Raw genomic sequence first — 18739 nt, 5'->3', positions numbered from 1 at the left:
CTGTATTAACACGAGACACTTCTGAGCAATTAATGCCAATGTAGATTGAACTTGGGTGGCTTTGCTCCTGTGATGTGGCTACAGTAGAGACCTCACCAAATCCAGTGTTGACATTGACAGATTCTGTGGACATAGTTTCCTCTAAACGTTGCTCATGTGACAGACATGCTTTAGATGCAACTTCTTCTGAAAGTTCTACTGAAGTGCCTCTGCTTAGATTTCCTTTGAGTGTCATGGTATCTGGTGTTTTAGCTGGTGAAGACTGAGAATTACTTGCATTTAACGTTGCTTGTGGTTGCTGATAGTCTTGAGAAATAGACTTGAAAACATGTATTTGTGACCCGCTTGAGGAAGAGACCACAGGTGATATTATTGGGGATGTTTGAGGGCTTACACCACATACAATTGAACATTTCCCTTCGCTTTGTGATTTAGTTATTAGTAATGGTGCTGAAGCCAACTCTGTCTGCAGGGCTGCAGATTGATTTTTGGATAATTCAGATGGTGAGTAAGAAGCTAGTGCTGGTGTGCAAGGAAGAGAATTTAACACATCAGATGTTTGACTGATTTGGCTTAAATCAGTTGTCTCTGGTATTTTAACAATAGGGGTTTCTGGGGCAATTTTCTCTTCAACATTGCAGTGCACAAGAGAAGTGCTCAAGGCACTTTTCAGAGTGTGGTGGGGCATAACATCAGCTGGTTTTGTACTGACTGGTTGTGAACCTCTGCCACTAAATAATGAAACCATACCCTTAACAGAGGTTGATCCTGATGGTATCAAAGTTACCTCTTGTTCATGCATTTTGGTTCCAAAGCCCTGGTTCATTGGCAGTGGGTCCTGTTTTGTGGAGGGCTGTGATATAAATGCACCATATTCTGATACATGTTGAATCGAAGCCACAGTACTTGAGGGCACGGTTGGTGTGTGACATTGCTGGAAAGTGACAGGACATGGGTTTGAATCAGGTTGTTTTAAGAGTTGAATTGGTTCCTTTGCATAACAATTTGCAGCTGCATTAATCTCCATGGGCTGTATGCCAAAAGATGGTAGTGAAGGGTCAGTTTTCTGTCTATTGTGTCCTTGCTGAATAATCGAAGCAAGCATTGACTGATCATTCAAAGATTGTGGGGTAGAAACCGTTTGGGGTTCGCTATACATTTGCTGGGTAGAAAAAGGAGGCAAGGCCTGTCCATTGCTTGTCATTTTTCCAATATCTGATGGCCTTTCTGCAGTGCTCTCAGAGCTGTCCACAGTTGGCTGCTTAATGATAATTTTGGGTCTAAAGGTCATGTCATGCTGAAAAGTTGTTTCTTGTCTTTGCAACTTTGGAGTCTTTGGCTGAGATCTTGCAATGGCCGAAGTCCTAGTAATATCCACACCAGTTTGTTGGTATTGCTGTTGTGAGACTGATTGTTGTGTTTGTAGCTGAGGTATGACTGAAGGCAATTGATCCGCCTTTTTGGATTCAACATACACACTACTGATTTGATGTTGATATGCAGTGTTTAGTGAGAATGTAGCAGATGCATTGTCCTGCATAGACTGGGGAGCAGCAATCTGGGGAGGATGCATCTTCCTTTGAATAAGAGCCAAAGAAGAAACTGAAGTATTCATTGGGGCAGAGTTTAATCCTGATCTTGACTGCATTCTACAATGTATTCCAGGTTGAGTGGTTGCCTGGTCATCAGTGGAATATTCCTTCTGTTGAAGTGATTTCTGAATTTGAGAAAGTGGTGAATCTTCTCTGACCTCATCAAGTATTTTTTTTTGCTGGTAAAGACTACTCTGAGACAGAGAAGGCACATGGGGAGAGGATAGATCGGCAGGATCTTGATGACCTATTGTTGTGATTTTGTTTTGAGGATCAACAGTTAGGTCAACAATACCCAATAATGTTTTCTTTTTTAATTGCCTTTCAGTTTGCCTCTCAAACATTTCTTTCTTTGCTTTGTTATTCATGAAATTCATGGGTTGTCCATCCTCTGGTTCAATGTGACACTTTGAAATGTTATATTGTAGTGTTGTATTAACCCAATCTTTGGCAGAGAAGTCCACTGGCTTATTTTGTTGGTGTGTGTCCATGTAGGTGGTCACTGACCCAGGAAAGACATCATTGCTGTGGTAGGTAGATACCTGTCTATGCAGTGTCTCACTTGTGTTCATTCCTGTCAAGGCTTTTCTTACTTCTTGCTGTCCAGATTGCTCCACTATGAGCGGTAAACCAACAGTACCATTCATTATTATAGTTGCTGTGTTTTTGACCAATGGCACAGCTCCGGTTGAGATATTAGGAGCTGTTTCCAATTGTATCTGTTTTGGTTTTGGAGACATGTCAAGGAAGCTTTTGATGGAGTTGGCAGGTGCTGATACTCTTTGGTCCATTTCTTCAGATCCACTATACATAAAAAATTGTTGCATCTGTTCTTGTGATCCTGCCGGTATCTGTTGCCTTTTAGGTTGATCTTGAGAGAGATGTGTTTCCACTATCAGTGGAACACCAACACAATGTTCTTGAGAATATGCAAAACTTGATAGCTTTGTCCTTACCAGTGATACTGGATCTGAATAGTTCTGCATAGTGTCTGATTCAGATGTCTTTGTAGACATATCTAACGTGCTTTTAACAGAGTTTGCTGGAGCTGTAGAAACTGGATAAGATTGGATAATAGACTGCGACACACCATTGGTCTCACTTAAACTGGAATACTGCACTGTCATACAGCTGTGGCGTGGTTCATGTAGAACAGGGACGTTGTTTCTTTCTAGAGTTTGCTGTTTTTGCACAGGGATCAAGGGTCCAGGTTGCTTCTGGCAATTTGATTTCATTGATGTTGGATCAACTACCAGGGGAACACCGACAGAATCTCTTCTGGCAACTACTCTTGCACTTGGCTTATTAACAAGTGAAATTGCTTCACTTTGAGTGGACGCATGTTCTGGCATTGTTGTGATCAGTGTGGCTTGGGATGGCTTGGGTGACATATCCAGTGCTACAGCTGTGATAAGTTTTGTTGAGGTGGATGTCTGATGTGTTTGAATAGTGTTTGACAACTGTAAAACCGAGTTATTTGACTGGGCACCAGGTTTGCTTAGCCATGATGGGTGTTGATATGAAAAAGAATCTGTCTGGTATTGATTCTTATTCTCAAACTCTAGCTGTGCATTTGCAGGGGAGCTGATTTGAATGTCACCAAGAGGCTCTTGAGAAGGGATATCCACAACTAGAGGTACTCCAACTGAATTTTTTCGCGCAAGTTCACGGGCACTTGGCTTGCCTCTCATAAGTGGTATAGCTTCACTAAGAGTGTTGTCTGATTTTACTTCTGGAATTACCTCTTGAATCAATTTGATAGAAGATTTAGAAGTCATGTCTAGTGTGGCTCTAACTGTGTTTGCACATGCTGTGGCTTGTTGGGGTGGTTTACACATTTCAAGGGATTCAGAAGACTGACATAAAAGAGACCGCTGTCTAGGCAAATATGTCCTTCTACTACTAGATGAAATCTCCTCTTTCCCAGCTAAGTTTTTTACAGAACCACCTTTAATAGTATGAGAATGATATTCTTCATCCGATGTTGGATATATATATTCAGTTGTCTGACACTGAAGCTCTATTGATTCTCCTCTATATGACAAGTCAATGGATTCATGATGATTAGAAGATGTGTCTCTCTCCTCAGAAGTTAATGTTTTTTTCTTTTCCAATGACAGTGCTTTACAGAGAGCATCCTTTGATGGGACAGTTTGCTGAGTCTTCTGGGTTGTTGCCTTGGTAGACATATCTAATGTACCTTTAATTGAGTTTGCCGGTGCAGTAGTCTGCTGATATTGCTGAGCCTTCCTGCTTGACTCATAGGAAGCAATCTGCTCTCTACAACCAATTGTAATGGTTGGTGGGCTTTGTTGAATCCGAGGCACACTGAATGAAGAATGGAGCTGCTGTTCCTGAGGGTCCACTTGTTTTTTCATAACAGGTCTTTCCAATTTTGAGGTACATACAGGTTGCAATGATTCAATCTTTTCAGGTTTCTTAAGACCCCCAACAAGGCTAGATTCTTTACTTGAAACACGAGTAAGTGAAGAGCTTCTTGTTGCTGTTAACGTTACATTAGTGTCAGAACTCTTTGGTAATCCATCAGAGGATTTGTATGAAATGTCTATTGCACCTTTGCAAGCAGCTGTAACATCAGTTTGGTTTGCCTCAGTTATAGAGGTACTGTGGGAAGCTAGTAGCCTTTGGGTAGGCAATGTAGATGACGTATGGTCAATTATAATCTCTGGAGTGGGCAATTTTTTATCTGATTTGTTGTGTGGATTAACTGGCATATAAATGTTCTGGGAAATTGAATCTCTTGGACTATCCTGTAATGCTCCTTCTGAATTAGGCCATCGAACTTCTTCTTCTTCCTCATTCTGTTTAGTAAGATCCACAGCAATTGCAGTCTTGTCGGCCAGGCCTGCATTTTCCTCAATATCCATCTGGTTTTTCTCTTTAAATCTTTTCAACTTGTACTTTGTAAAGTCAACAACTTCATCTTTTTGCAAAGTTTTGATATTTACATCCATTGCATCTTTTTGTTTGATATGTTTGCTTTTATTAATTGTGGCAGAAAAATCTAGGACTTTATTTCCTGTTTGAGAGTCAATGGGAGTGCCAAAGTTATTATTTCTGTTGTATAGGTGGACTTCAGACATTCTGTCATTCAGTATATGTAACTGAGGTGTGCATTTTTGAGAGGAATCTTGTGGCTGTTTTTGGTCCACTACTGAAGTACAACTAACTTTGCTAGTGTCACACATCCCTGTGACTCCAGTCTTATTTGCTTGTGATAATACTCTGGGCTTATCTGCCTGAGGTGGCTGCCTTACAAGCTTGGGGGTCTGTGGGGAAACAGAAGGCACAGCCACAGTTGTAGAAGATATAGTGGGTAAACTCCTAACAGAAGTAGCTTGAGCTGAAAGAGCTGATGAGGCTTTAGTAACAGTTGGCGGTGTAGGTAGTTTCCTTCCCAACTGTGCAAATCCTGGGATTTTTGAACCTGATGGGGTCTCAGGAGGATTTCTGTAAGATTCTGAAACCTTGCTAGACACTGATGGTGAAGTAGCAGGTGTTGATGATGGCAGTTTATTAGCTTTATTTGCATCAGTGTTAGGAGACATTCCAGTGATTCCTCCAATAGCTGACTGAGAGCTCGACTTTTGTTTTGGCTGGTCTGCAGGTGTATCACCTACATGCGCGATCCTGATTTCAGGAATTGGGTAATGTCTGTTTGGTGTTGAATAGCACAGTGGAGAAGGTGCAGGTGAAGGTGTAAGCACATCTTTTATTCCCTGATTCTTCCAGTATGGCCCTCCGTGACCTCCTTTCAGTGACTTTAGAGTAAGATCAGCTGCCTCTGTTGGCTTCTCTTGACAGCTATAACTATTTTGTACAGATTCCACCTTAATCTTTTTAAGCTTGTACACAGTAAAGTCTACAGGCTGATCAGCTTGAGAAGATATAGATTCCTGAAACATTTGTGAGAAGCTTTCCAAATTCATGTTCATTATTTTTTCACCTTTTCTAAGGGCAGAGGTTAAGTCTATGGGTGCATCTGAAAGCACTAAATTATTCTGCTGCTGGCCTGGAATCCAGAAAACTTTATCTTCAGTACAGAGGGGGATTTTAAAACCACAAAGTGTCACTTTGTCCTTTTCCTTTTGTTTCAGAATGTTAGCAATATTTTCAGTTATATTTCCCAGCGCATGTACATCCTCTGGTCCAGCACAGGCATAGAGATGTCTACCAGCTCGGTCGGTTAAAAGGGAATAAATGTATTGTTCATCTGTATAAACATAATATCCGCAGTCCCCAGCCTCAGCTGGCCACCATAACCCTTGCTCCAATAGTGAAAGCCATTGTTGATACCACTCAGAATCCTCAAAGAGCATTTCATTTACATCCCCAGTAGCTCCTGCTGATCTGCTCAAATCCATAGCACCATGTGTTAAATCCAATGGACCATTTTTAGTGGCAAGATGTTTTAAAAACTCAGCTGCTGATCTCAAACCAAAGTCTTCATCTTTTACATCACTATTAACAGCATTTTTTTCCACTACTCTTCTGAATTCCTGTACACTACATTCTGTAAGAGACTGACATCTACTTAACCGTGTTTTGTTTTTTTCCATGGACAGATTTAGAGCACTACCTTCAACAATCCAAGGATTTCTTTTCCTATCTAGATCATTCAAATTATCACAGCTACTCCAGGGTTTCTTGTCTCTGCAACTCATGTCAAACAAAACAAGATCTTCATCTGGCTCAAAGAAGCGATTTCTGCTTTCAAAAAGCTGGGCAGCAGCATCCTTCCAAGGATGTGAGGGCACGTTGAATTCACTGATGTCCATTTCCATAGGATTTAACCATATGTTATTGTCTGATTCAAGTGCTCTAACTGTTGGAGGTATATGCACTTGGCATGCTTTGGAATGTTCCTGAACTTGAGTGGCAAGGGCTTCAGAGAGGGCATAATCATTAAGCTGCTGCCACAAAAGAGCTTCTATGAGACATTGATGCTCATAGAGCTCTGGCGGAATAACACCGTGCTCTGTAAAATTGTATAAAAGATCCTTATAACCATACTCATGTGCTGTCCCATACAAGAGACGTTGAATTTCCTCAAGATAACACTGAGTTGAGGAAATTGTAGGATCTTGCCAAACCTGAGACTGCAAAGGTTCTCTGTGGGTATCAACAACTGGGGTAGCTGCAACAGCAATAGTTGTTGTTGCTGTACTTGAAGCGATATCCTCCTTACTCTTGGGCAGGAAACGATCAAGAAGTCCTTTTTCTGTTTCCTTTCCAGGAGCAGTAGTGCTAATGCCACTGGTGTTAGTCTTGAAAATGCTGGATAATAAACCAGAGGATGTACTGCTTGTGCTGGTTTTTGGTTCCTCCTTCCCAAGCCAAGGTGGTGAGGGCTGCTGTGTCTTTGATGATGGCTCCTCTGTGACACTACAAAGACCTGAGAGGAAACCTTTTTGAGCTGCACCCTTTAAATCCTTATCTGTGGCAACATCCTGGGAGGAAGGCATCTCTACTGGTTTAGTTCTTTGAATCTGTGGTCGCCCCTGTCCAGCACGTGGCTGATGTTGTTGCTGTGTTGTTGGAAGGTTCACCTGATCTGAAGGTGATGATGACTGTTCCACAGTACCTGCAATTTTGTTCATCAAGCCCGAGATTAATCCCCCTGATTCAGACTGGGCAAGATTTTGCTCTGACTTGACTGATGGTTGCCCTGCCTGAGCATGTTGAGATGACTGTTGTTCCTGTGGCATATTTTCACCAGATGCAAGCTTGAGAATACCTGAAAGCAAACCTCCACTTTGAATAGGCTGTTGGGTTGCTGTATGTTGAGGATTTGCCATTTTGCCAGGCTGATGTTGCTGTTGAGGTAATGTCTGACCGAACAGTCCTGATAAGAATCCTCCTTGCTGACTGGGTTGAGATGATTGTTGGCTAGGTCCAACAATGTTTGATTTACTGCCCTGTTGAGACCCAGTCTGTGCAGTAGGCTGTAGTGGTGCATTATCTGTAGAAGCTAACTTATTAAAAAACCCTGACAGTAGTCCACCCTGCTGTGGATCTGGTGCAGAGGCAGCAGGTTGTGGAGGTACATGGTTTTGCCTCCTCAAAGGCTGTCTGTTACCCTGTTGGGGTTGCTGCTGGTTTGGTTGACTAACTGCTGGCTGCTGCTGTGCTAGAGGAGTAGGACTTGCTGAAAATAGCCCAGAAAAGAATCCACCCTGTGGCTGCTGGTTGCTGTTTGTTTTAGGCCCTGCTCTTTGTGCTTGCTGATGTTCTGGTTGACTCCCCATTGTAGATGGTGGAGTGCCTGCATCTGTAATTTTGTTTAATAATCCAGTGAGCATTCCCCCGGGACTACTGAGAGGTTGTTGCAGAGGGACTTGGTTTTGCTGTTGTAGGTTTTGTTTGTTGCCCAGTTGCTGACTAGATTGACGCCTGGATGGGCCACTCTGTTGCTGGTTTTGTAAAGGCTGGGCTGGGTTTTGGGAGTCTTGGCCTCCAATTCCAAACAGACCAGAGAAGAAGCCTCCTTGTTGTGGAGGACCTTGCTGCATTGGTTTTTGGTTAGGCTCTTGAGCACAAGACTCTGATTGAGGCTGAGATGGAGTAGGATTAGGTTCCACAATCTTGTTAAAAAGTCCAGACAACACGTTACCTGGTTGTGCAGTTTGTGTAGGCAGAGGTTCTTTTGGTGGCTGGGAAGTGGTTTCTGTGAGTTTCAACAACCCTCCAAACAACCCACTAGGTTGAGACATTGTTGTTGTTGCTTTTTGTTGTATTTCTTTTGCTGGGTCAGGTTCTTGTTGTTGGTTGTCTGTGGCAGGCTTTTTTAGTTGCTGGTCAGGTTGATCTTTGTCAGGAGGAATTGGGTCTGTTGAACCTAATTTCATCAATTCTGACAAAATCCCTGCTGACTGAGTAGGAGGAGTGGTCCCTTGATTTGGGTTTTCGTCAGATCCTTCTGTTTTTGCTGTATGGTCAGTTGAATCTGATTGTAACTCTTGACTGGAATGAGTTGTCTGAGATGTAGTTATAGTGTCTGTAGCTTTTTTCAAGAGTCCGGATAAGAGTCCCCCAGTGGTTGGCTGTGCAGCAGCAGGTTGTCCTTGCCTTTGAGTTGGAATTTGGCCAGACTGACCTCCTGGCAATGTTGACAATGACTGATTCGTAGAAGGAGAAACATTATCAGAGGCAAATTTTAAAAATCCAGACAACAGTCCCCCTGACTGTTGTGTGGCAGAATTCTGTTGTATTTGGGGAGAAGATTGGGGAGGTGATGAAAACAGGCCTGAAAATAGCCCACCTTGTTGAGGCTGACTATCTGCTCCCTGGGCTCTCTTGTCCACATCTTCTGTTGTTGCAAGTTTCAACAATCCAGAAAGAATTCCTTGAGCCTGTGGGGCTTCTGGTTGTGCTCTGGTTTGCTCCTCAAGCTTGAGAGAATCTTGATCTTTGGATGTGACATCTACTTCAGGCTGGACATCTGTCTTATACTGTGGATCTTTTTCAGACAATGTTTGCTCTTGAGACAGTTCTGTTCTGCAGACAGTGCTCTCTGTGGATTCAGGCACCATTTGTTCAGTATGTGGCTCAGTTTGACCAATAGGTTTGGTTAGTGTCACAGTGGGAGCCATTTGTGGTTTTGCAGGTTCCTTCAAAGGCTCACTTGTGGTTACCTTAAACAGGTTTGAAAACCAGCCAGTTTCTGTGTTTCCTTTTGGTACACTTTCAAAGAGTGCAGCACGACTGGGAGATGGACTTCGTGCAGGGCTGGGGGATGTACCTTTTGGTGGGGCACTGGCATCTTCACCAGACGCAAACTTAAGAATCCCTGAGAGCACACCTCCTTCTGTTTTTGGTGGGGTTGTTGTGGAAATATTTTCAGAGGAGAAAAATGGTATTTTGAGTTTGCTGCCTAAAAACGACTCCTCTGTAGGCTTGGCATCAGTCTGTGAGGTATTTTCAGGAGGAGCTGTTGTTATGAGGGTAGAGAGAGATTTCTTAAAAGGACTGAAGAATCCTGTTTCTTCTGAATTGCCTTCGGGTTTTGGTTCAGATACTGCAGACATTTGTCTTTGCTGAATATCAGGTAGCTCACCAGATGATTCTGTCTCTGGGAGAAGCTCTACTGACCCACTTCCCATATCTTGTAAAAGCTCAATTGATCCACTACCTGTATCTGGCAAAAGATCAACTGATCCACTTCCTGAACTTGGTCTCGTCTCACCTGATAACTGTCGCTCTGTTTGTGAGCCCTCTCTATTTGGGCTTGTGGCTCTGCTGACAGATGCTTGCTGGGATTCACTGCTTGCAGCAGATGCACTTTGTTGCTCTGATGGCTGAGGTGATGGCTCTCTAGATGGAGGTGCACTAGAAAAAAGTCTCAAAGGACTAAGCCTTCCTAACATGGATTCAAACCCAGATGTGGATTGGTTAGCAGTTGTTGCACTACCTTGTGCCCCTAGGTCAACAGGCATTTGTACCTGTTCAGTGTCACCTTGTCGACTTGATTCAGAGGACTGAAATGGCAAAAGAGATTGAAGGGAAAACTTTTTTTCTGTTGTGGCCTCCTGAGAGGCAGGAGGAACTATGGCTACTGGGGGAGAGGTACCACCACTCTTGGGAATAAATGAAAGGAGCTTTGAAATGCTAGACTCAGGTTGAGGTGATGTTTGGGAGGTTGGTGGCTCTATTTCAGTGGTACCAGATGTTTCTGTGGCTTCAGTGGTAGCTTTAGGGATCAAAGAGAGCAGTTTTGAAATACCAGAGTCTGCCTGTGGTGGTTGGAGTGATGGAGTTGTGCCAACAGTCTCAGTGGTAGACTTTGATCCTGTAATTGTACTGAATAGTGAGCTCATGGCATTCTTTACTCCAGCTATGCCCTGTTCAACCGCACTGTCCTCTTGAACTTCAGATTTGACTTCATCACTATTGCTGTCTCCAGGTTGCACAACTTTGGTTGGTAGGGGTGGAAGTTTTCTTCTAATTGGTTTAGGTATTGTTTCATAATTGTTGATCTCCTCCTCTTTTACAGCCAGGTATTCAGACACTGAATGAACTAGGCTCTGAAGCTCACCCATTGCATCGACACATTCATTACTTGGCTCTGCTACAGGAGACAATACAGACTCTTGTCCATGACCTGTTTTTCCCTTGCTTAAACACCTGTGTCCTTCAAAAGGTGAGATATCAATGCAAGGGTAGTAATAATTTTCATATTCATAACTAGCATCACCCTCAGTGAATGTCAGGTCATCTAGTTCCTCCTCAGATCCAAAGGAATACTGCATCTCATCTGAATCAACAGAACCATATTCACTCCTCCCCCAGATCGTTGCAGCCTCTTCCCGAGCAGCCTCCTCCTCACAAAAAGCTGCATAGCTCTCAAGTGTGTCCTCTAAGGCAGTTTTGGCCCAGAGTCGGGTTTTGTAAAGTAGACCTTCTCTGTCTGTCGGCTGTCTTTGCTGTTTGACAGAAGGAATTATATCAATTTCAGGGGGGGACGATTCATCTTCAAAGCTGCCAGCTTCTTTATAAACTAAACGTACTTCTCCACTACCAAAGCCATGCGACTGTCTGTGTGGCCTGCCATTTAGCTCCCCCATATCCTCAGGGGATAGCGCATCACATTCCACTGTCTGATAGAACCTGCTGCCTTTGGACTCAGAAGGGTTGTCACTGATCCGGTATATGATGCTTTTATCCTCGTCCTCCCACATTTTCTGCTCAGCATTCAAGTAATCATCCAATATACCTGAGCCAGGCACTTTATATTTACTCTCCCAATCCTCCACACCCATACCTGAGTCAACAGGGATTATTCTAACTCCACCCTTACTGTTTGATCGCCTGGATTAAAAGAAAAACAGAGCCATGCAGGAAGCAGTGGAACATGATGCAAAGAAAAAGAAAAAAGAGAAATTAGACTTGAGTCAAGCATATAATTCAGATAATGCATAGAAAGTGCAAGTAAAGAAATAGAATAGCAAATGAAAAAAGCCAAGCATACATGTGAAAGGAAAAGTATTTTGTTCTATAGTGTGCAAAATTTCATAGTTTCATAACCTTTTTAATGACAGTGGTGTTTTTTGTTATATAATTGTCCCAAAACCTCAATCGTGTCTTTGCTATGCTAACATGCATGAGTGAGTTTACCTGGGTCCCCTCATTTCTGTATAATCTAGCTCATAGCCTTGTGTAGAGTCACATTCCTTGGACAGGGTTTGATGTTGGATCCTGCGACCTATAGGGTACTGGTGCACTGATGAATTTGTCTGGGGGGTGTTGTGGTAAGGTGGAGGTCTGTTGCCAGTTTCACTGCGGTAGTCACTATCACGGTCATCCATTGCACTATCATGGTCATCCAAAGCTGGACAAAGACAATACAAACAGTTCAGTGAATAACAAACAAGAAAATATCTAAAATAAATCAATATCAATTAACTGATTATTTTTAAAAAGTATAAGAAAACATAGATATATCACTTCTTAGATAACTTTGCTCTTGTTTATTTTTAAGTTTACTGTGAAATAAACAGCCCTCTGCCCCAGCCTCTGCAGATTGCTGATAATTACTGTGAAAGTGCTTCTCCACCATTCTTTTGTACTGCTTTTTTTTTTTTTTTTTTTTTTTTTTTTGGTAAAGACAATTGTAACGTGAAAAGCTAAAGAAACAGTTAAAAAAATAAAAAGATTGATTAATACAAAACCACATCTGTAAAAAATAAAACCCTAACCCTTGTTTGAATAAAAAGCTCCCTCTTGTGGTAGCAGGTATGTAATGCAAAAAGCATGAACACAAAGCTCCACAAGGAATTGGAATAACAAATACATTTATATATATATAAAAAAAAGTCCAAATGGCACATGAAATATATGTTACTTTGTATTTTGATCAGGAGGATGCAAGTGTAATTCTACAACCCCAATTCCAAAAAAGATGGGACGCTGTGTAAAATGTAAATAAAAACAGAATGCAATAATTTGAAAATCATTGCAAACCCATATTTTATTCCCAATAGAACATAAACAACATATCATGTGTTGAAACCGAGACACTTTATCATTTCATGGAAAATATTAGCTCATTTTGAAATTGATGGCTGCAACACATCTCAAAAAAGTTGGGACAGAGCGATGTTCACCGTTGTGTAGCATCCCCTCATCTTTTAACAACTGTCTGTACATATCCGCGAAGTGAGAAGATCAGTTGCTGGAGTTTCGGGAGAAGAATGTTGTCCCTTTCTTGTCTAATGCAGGATTCTAACTGCTCAACAGTCCTTGGCCTTCGTTGCTGGATTTTACATTTTATAATGCGCTAAATGTTTTCTACTGGTGAGAGGTCTGGACTGCAGGCAGTATGCCAGTTCAGCACCCATACTCTTCTCCTGCAAAGCCATGATGTTGTGAAGGATGCAGTATGTGGTTTAGAATTGTCTTGCTGAAATATTCAAGGCCTTCCCTGAAAGAGATGTTGTCTGGATGCAAGCTTATGTTGCTCTAAAACCCTTATGTAATTTTCAGCATTGATGGGGCCTTTCCAGATGTGTAAGCTGCTGATGACATATGCACTAATGCAACCCCATACCATCAGAGATGAAGAGTTTTGAACTGTCCGCTGATAACAAGCTGGATGGTCCTTCTCCTCTTTAGTCCGCAGGACACATTTCCCATGGTTTACAAAAAGAATTTAAAATTTCAATTTATCTGACCTCAGAACAGTTTTCCATTTTTCCACAGACCATATTAAATGAGCTTTGGCCCAGAGAAGATGAAAGCATTTCTGGATCATGTTCACATATGACTTCTACTTTACGTGATGCAGCATTAACTTGCATTTGTGGATTGCATGACAGACTTCTGGAAGTGTTCCTGTGCAGTGATTCCCAGTTAAAAATCATGCCTGTTTTTAATCCAGTGCCGTCTGAGGGCCCGAAGATCATGAGCATCCAGTTTTGACTTTTGACCTTGTCCTTTGTCTCCTCCTGATTCTCTGACTGTTTGATGATATTTTACAGTGTAAAATATGGTGGTGGGATCTTCAAAGTCTTGGCAATTTTACATTTTTCTGAAATTGTTACACAATTTATAGACGTACTGTAATTTGTCACAGATTGGTAAACCTCTGCCCATCTTTACATGTGAGAGGCTCTGCCTCTCTGAAATGCTCCTTTTAAACACAGTCATGTTACTGACCTGTTGCCAATTAATCTAATTAACTGTTAAATGCTCCTCCAGTTGTTTTTGCGCCGTATACTTTTCCAGCCTTTTGTTGCCACTGTCCCAACTTTTTTGAGATGTGTTGCTGCCACCAATTTCAAATCATTCATATAGTAAAATGTCTCAGTTTCAACACGTGATATGTTGTTTATGTTCTATTGTATTCTTTTTTTTATTTAGATTTTACACAATGACCTAACTTTTCTGGAATTGGGGTTGTAAATAAAATAAAGACAAACAAAGGATACAGACTCACATGCAGTTTTTCTGATTCAAAAAGAAAGGAAAAGAGCACCATGCAGGAGTGGAGTGAATAACAAGTCACAGGAAAAAAATAACCACTATACGTACTCTGCTGGTCACTCCATCCAAAATAACTCCAACTGCCTGGTGGCATGGAGGCAAGTGTTCAAAGAAGCCAGGAAGAAAAGTGAACCTTAATATTGAAGAATTAAACCAGTAACTGGTGATGGCCAAATACATATGTAACACATAATGGGACTGACGACACCCAAATCTGATGGAAGCTTGATGGAAGTGATGAATGGTAATACCAGGATGTAACAAACAAAATTTAAGGGAAGCAATGTGAAGCTGCCACATGAAGTAATGTGACTGACAATGAATGTGACTATGTGAGTTTATTTCACATAGTACAGTATGAATAATCAACAGTGACACAACAAAACAGCTGCAAGAAAACGTGTTCTCACAAAAGTAAGATCAGTGCTCATCAGGTAGGAAACAGTCTTCATAAGTATCCATTACAGTGACAGAAATCATCTTAAGTGTGCAAACAGCAAGTTAGATTTTTAGAAATCAATGGAGACTCCAAACCAGTCACTAAAAGCTGACACTAAAGTAGCTTTGAATGCATCATGGAATGAAATGTTGTTTCCTGTTCATGAAGGAAGGAATGAAGAGAAAAACCTATGTAATGAAACACTTAGCGAAGATATGACCCGCAGAACACAAACACCTATAAATGTGAATGTGCAATGGCATGAATGCACCAAATGTTTTACTTTTACAGCATACTCACAGCACTGAGAGTGCATAGATGCCATCCGTCTTCTCTGGACCTCTTGCTGCAGTGGATACTACCATAAGAGAAAAATGGAAGCAAATGTGAGTAAATGTATGTGTGGATTTAGAGGTTCATTTAGATCATCTGTGATGTAGTCACTAGAATTTTTCATTAGATGGCAGCAGATAGCCAACACAAACTGCAACATTTCTTAGAAGGGTGCATGTTATGACATAGTATTTGATAAGTAAGGAGTAACGTAAATGCTGTCAGAGTGTGTGCATACAACCCAATTAGCAAACAGCACAAGTGAATGAAATTGAAATGAATTTCTTTCCTTTGTAAACTAATGTAAATGAAAACAAAACTTTAGAGATTTCAAATGCATTACTTCCTGCATACAGTCTGCAAACATTTCCTGTTCCCTAGTTTTACACTACAGAAGATACACTTTCTACTTCATGTTTGCTGAACTGCTACACTTCAGCTCAAGGCAAGGCAAGGCAAGTTTATTTGTATAGCACAATTCGTACACAAGGCAATTCACAGTGCTTTACAGAGGCAAGGAAAACAAAGCTCAAGAAGAAGGCACAATTAAAAAATCTTTGATTTGAAATTTATTTCCACCTCTGCTTCTACTCAAATGTAGATGGTGTATGCAGGATATAATAAATGCACCTTTTAATTTTTGTACTGTTTGTAAAATTTAGTGACACCAATGGTTTATATTACTACTCTAAGACTTCTACCGCAACTACCTACATTATGATCCCCACAGGAAATAGATTTTTTTTGGTAAACTTACCTCATCATCATGTATCCGCATGGTGTTGATCCGCTCCAGTTTACTGGTCCAGTACTGAGCCTCGTCTTCTGGGATATCTGGACAGACGGATTGGACAGGAGAAATAAAAGTGAGAAGTGTGACAGGAAAATGTGGGGAGGAGAGAGAGAAAGAAAAAGAGGTGGTGAAAGAGGAAAAGTCGACACACAGAATTATTATATAATGGAGCAAGAAGTAGGGTGCAAAGCACAAAATGTGAGACAAAGTGCAAGAAGAGAAGAAAAGACCATAGGCACTGGAGCTCCACCCTTCCCCCAGTTACCTCTCCTCCATTCTCCCATTCTCCCTAGTCCTTTCCTGTCTTATTCCACCCACGTTGTTTGATGTGTTCCCATCTTATATTCATGTGTTTTTAATAGCTCATGAAGAGGTTTCCATTTGGGAGGGGCAGAAATAGAATATAACAAACACGTCAGTGGCCACACAGGTCCTCCCCAAAGCCAAAAAAAAAAAGAAGTTGGGGTAGAGAATAAGAAGAAAATAAGACGACAATAGGGAAAACGTTGTGTTCTCTACCGTGTTCCCAAGCAAGAGACATTCGGAGGCTTACTAATGTAAATATTGATAGTGCAACATAAATAATAATATGCTATTATTATTATTATTATGATTCTTTGTTTTCTATTTGGTAGATAATAATGCACCAACATTTACATAACATTTTAGCAAACTGGCACAAATGTCAAATTAGTGATGAGCATTTCCTGTTTGCAATATATCCACAGATGTATAGACAACTATCACTGGATTGCTTTTGAAATACTTACTGAAAAATACTAAGATACTAAAACACTAGACTAAGCCCTGGAGTTTCTAAGTCTATTTTTGGACATTTGTTGATAGACAGGCAATGATATCCTTTGAGTAAGTCACAATAAATTAAAAAATAAAAACTCTGAGTTATAAATAGATATTTGTTGACCAAAAAAATACAACTCACTATTGATTAGTTCCTATATTGTAAACTGGATGCCAATTACTTTAACTGTTTTAAAAAGGATTTGTCAAAGCTTGCAAAAACAGGGAAGCTACTATCTTATCTCTATCTTCAGACCCTGGCTTTTGTGTCAAGATGAGCAAACAGCAGCATGAACCAGTTCCTTCTTGACACCAGGTGAGTGTTGATAAATGGAGTGCCAGAAAGTACAAGAGGAAAGGCAAAGGCAGCTCAAGAGTAAACACTTTAGACAGCTCCCTGAGAGATTTGGAGCTTGCTGTGGAAACTAAATGGTCGTAAGAAATGTTGTTATTAAGGTGGTTAGACTTGAGAAATAAAAAGAACACAAATTAAAAATTAAGGGTGGTGAGGAATATTTAGGGCAAAGAAAACATTACAATGAAGAAAGTATTCATTAAAACTTTATGACTTCATAGTGTTACTTCCACAAGCTCTAATATCTGGGACTTTTATAAGGAAGATAAACCATAGCAGCTGAACACAAGTCAGTTGTTAGCAGAAGTAAACTGTGACTGGTGCTTCTTAATCAGCTCAGCTATCATAAATCAGTATTTCAATTCGTATTATGTGTATAGTCACGGTAATGTCTTTTCAGTTTCTGGGTTTTTTTTTCTATATTTTTTTCCTTCTTTTAGCTCTTACCATGTGTTTAAAAAAAGAAATGGGTAGTTAGAGCATCATAGAGCGAAGGATGCTGTACTATCATATGCATACCAAAAGGTAGCTCAAAGCGGGTGTCCAGCAGCACTTGGTGTGGAGTTGGGTTTGTGGTACCACAGATCTCATCCTCCCTCATTAACACCTCAGAGTCAAGAGATGTCCACTTTCCTGGTCCCTCCTGAAACAGGAGCACAGCGAAACAAGAAAGAAAAAGAAGAAGATGAAGACATAGGTTAAGATGGAGGGAATGGAGGAAGACAAAATACAAAAGAAAGGAGAGATCATTCAATAAACCTAAGCATACAGCAAAAGATCAACACTGGCATTTCAGACAATGAGCGAATGAAAGTGGGTGTGCTTTAAACTGGGGGAGAAGTCAAACATTGGGCGGCTGAATTATGCATGACAACATTTGTGCTCACTGCCTCGCTTTGAAACACTCAAGAAAAAGTAATGAGTCTAGAGGCGAGACAAGCCTGCCCGCGATATGTAAGTGCGGTAGATGGAAGTCTGTGTTTATTTCGAAAGATGTTGTAAACTTCAGCATCCTATGGGGTACATACTGTATATATGAAGTAGTATAGTAGAAGTATTGTAGGGAAGCTTTGGTGGGGAATCCACCGTAGCACCACTGCACAAGGAACGCCCCCAAAACCCTCTGGAGAGTAGGAAGGAGAGGGAAAGATAGAAAGAAAGAAATGGGGTGGGTGGGAGTTGTGCAGAATACGAGAGCGAAAGAGTACGAGAGGGTAAGGAGGGTATTATAGGAATGTCGGAAGCGGCACGGTTGAGGTGTGGTCTGAGTGAAGCCAGGGGGCACGAAAGAGCTTTTTGCCTTTCTGCCTCACTCTCTCGCTTTCTCTGGCTGAGCTACTCCACACAGACTGACAGCAGTGTAACAGACTTAGGTAAATATTTTACGGGAGTCATCGACGACAATGCTCTTTATCCAATTGCAACAAAAGGGAGACAGTATTATTTATTTATCCAGCACTTGTTGAACAAGCAGAACACAAACTTTGGCAACACTGCCCACAGTATCTTCCTGCCTCATCTTCATCCACACCTGCCTTGTTTTACATCCATACAGACGTGAAGTGAACTCTCATTATCCTCTTATTAAACGAAACATGACAGTAGGCAAATATGGACAGAAACAACAAATCTTTTTTAATCAGCTGAAAACCACACCATTATTGTGAGTTACAAGGCAAGCTACAGTGACTTCTTCCCTTCACCTTGCCTGCCCTTTTCGCAACAGTTTCCAACGATGACTTCACAGATAGGCATGATCTGGATTGTTCAGGTTAAATAATTAGACCTTAAGGGGAAATAATTTTGTCACACATACAGATGCTTAGTTCAGAAATTAATTTCTTTATTAGGGGAAAACAATATTGCACAAAAATATTTTGTCTAATGTAAGGCATTTTGACGCAAACCTTAAGCCCTTTGTGTTT

General features: G+C 41.1%; 1 protein-coding gene across 1 annotated transcript in view; it reads right to left on the bottom strand.

Annotated features, from left to right (window-relative positions):
* LOC109139006 (protein unc-13 homolog B) overlaps nucleotides 1-18739 on the bottom strand; it is a 105410-nt gene that overhangs the window by 47831 nt on the left and 38840 nt on the right. The window contains exons 5-9 of the mRNA XM_027273847.1: nucleotides 17334-17457; nucleotides 15623-15699; nucleotides 14833-14890; nucleotides 14142-14177; nucleotides 11727-11940 (exon numbers count right to left, since the gene is read on the bottom strand). Coding sequence (XP_027129648.1) covers nucleotides 11727-11940; nucleotides 14142-14177; nucleotides 14833-14890; nucleotides 15623-15699; nucleotides 17334-17457 — 509 coding nt within the window. The remainder of the gene's footprint in view (nucleotides 1-11726; nucleotides 11941-14141; nucleotides 14178-14832; nucleotides 14891-15622; nucleotides 15700-17333; nucleotides 17458-18739) is intronic.

Source organism: Larimichthys crocea, chromosome III (assembly GCF_000972845.2).
Source record: "Larimichthys crocea isolate SSNF chromosome III, L_crocea_2.0, whole genome shotgun sequence".
NCBI classification, from domain to species: Eukaryota; Metazoa; Chordata; class Actinopteri; family Sciaenidae; genus Larimichthys; species Larimichthys crocea.
This window is presented reverse-complemented; position numbering and strand designations above follow the sequence as displayed.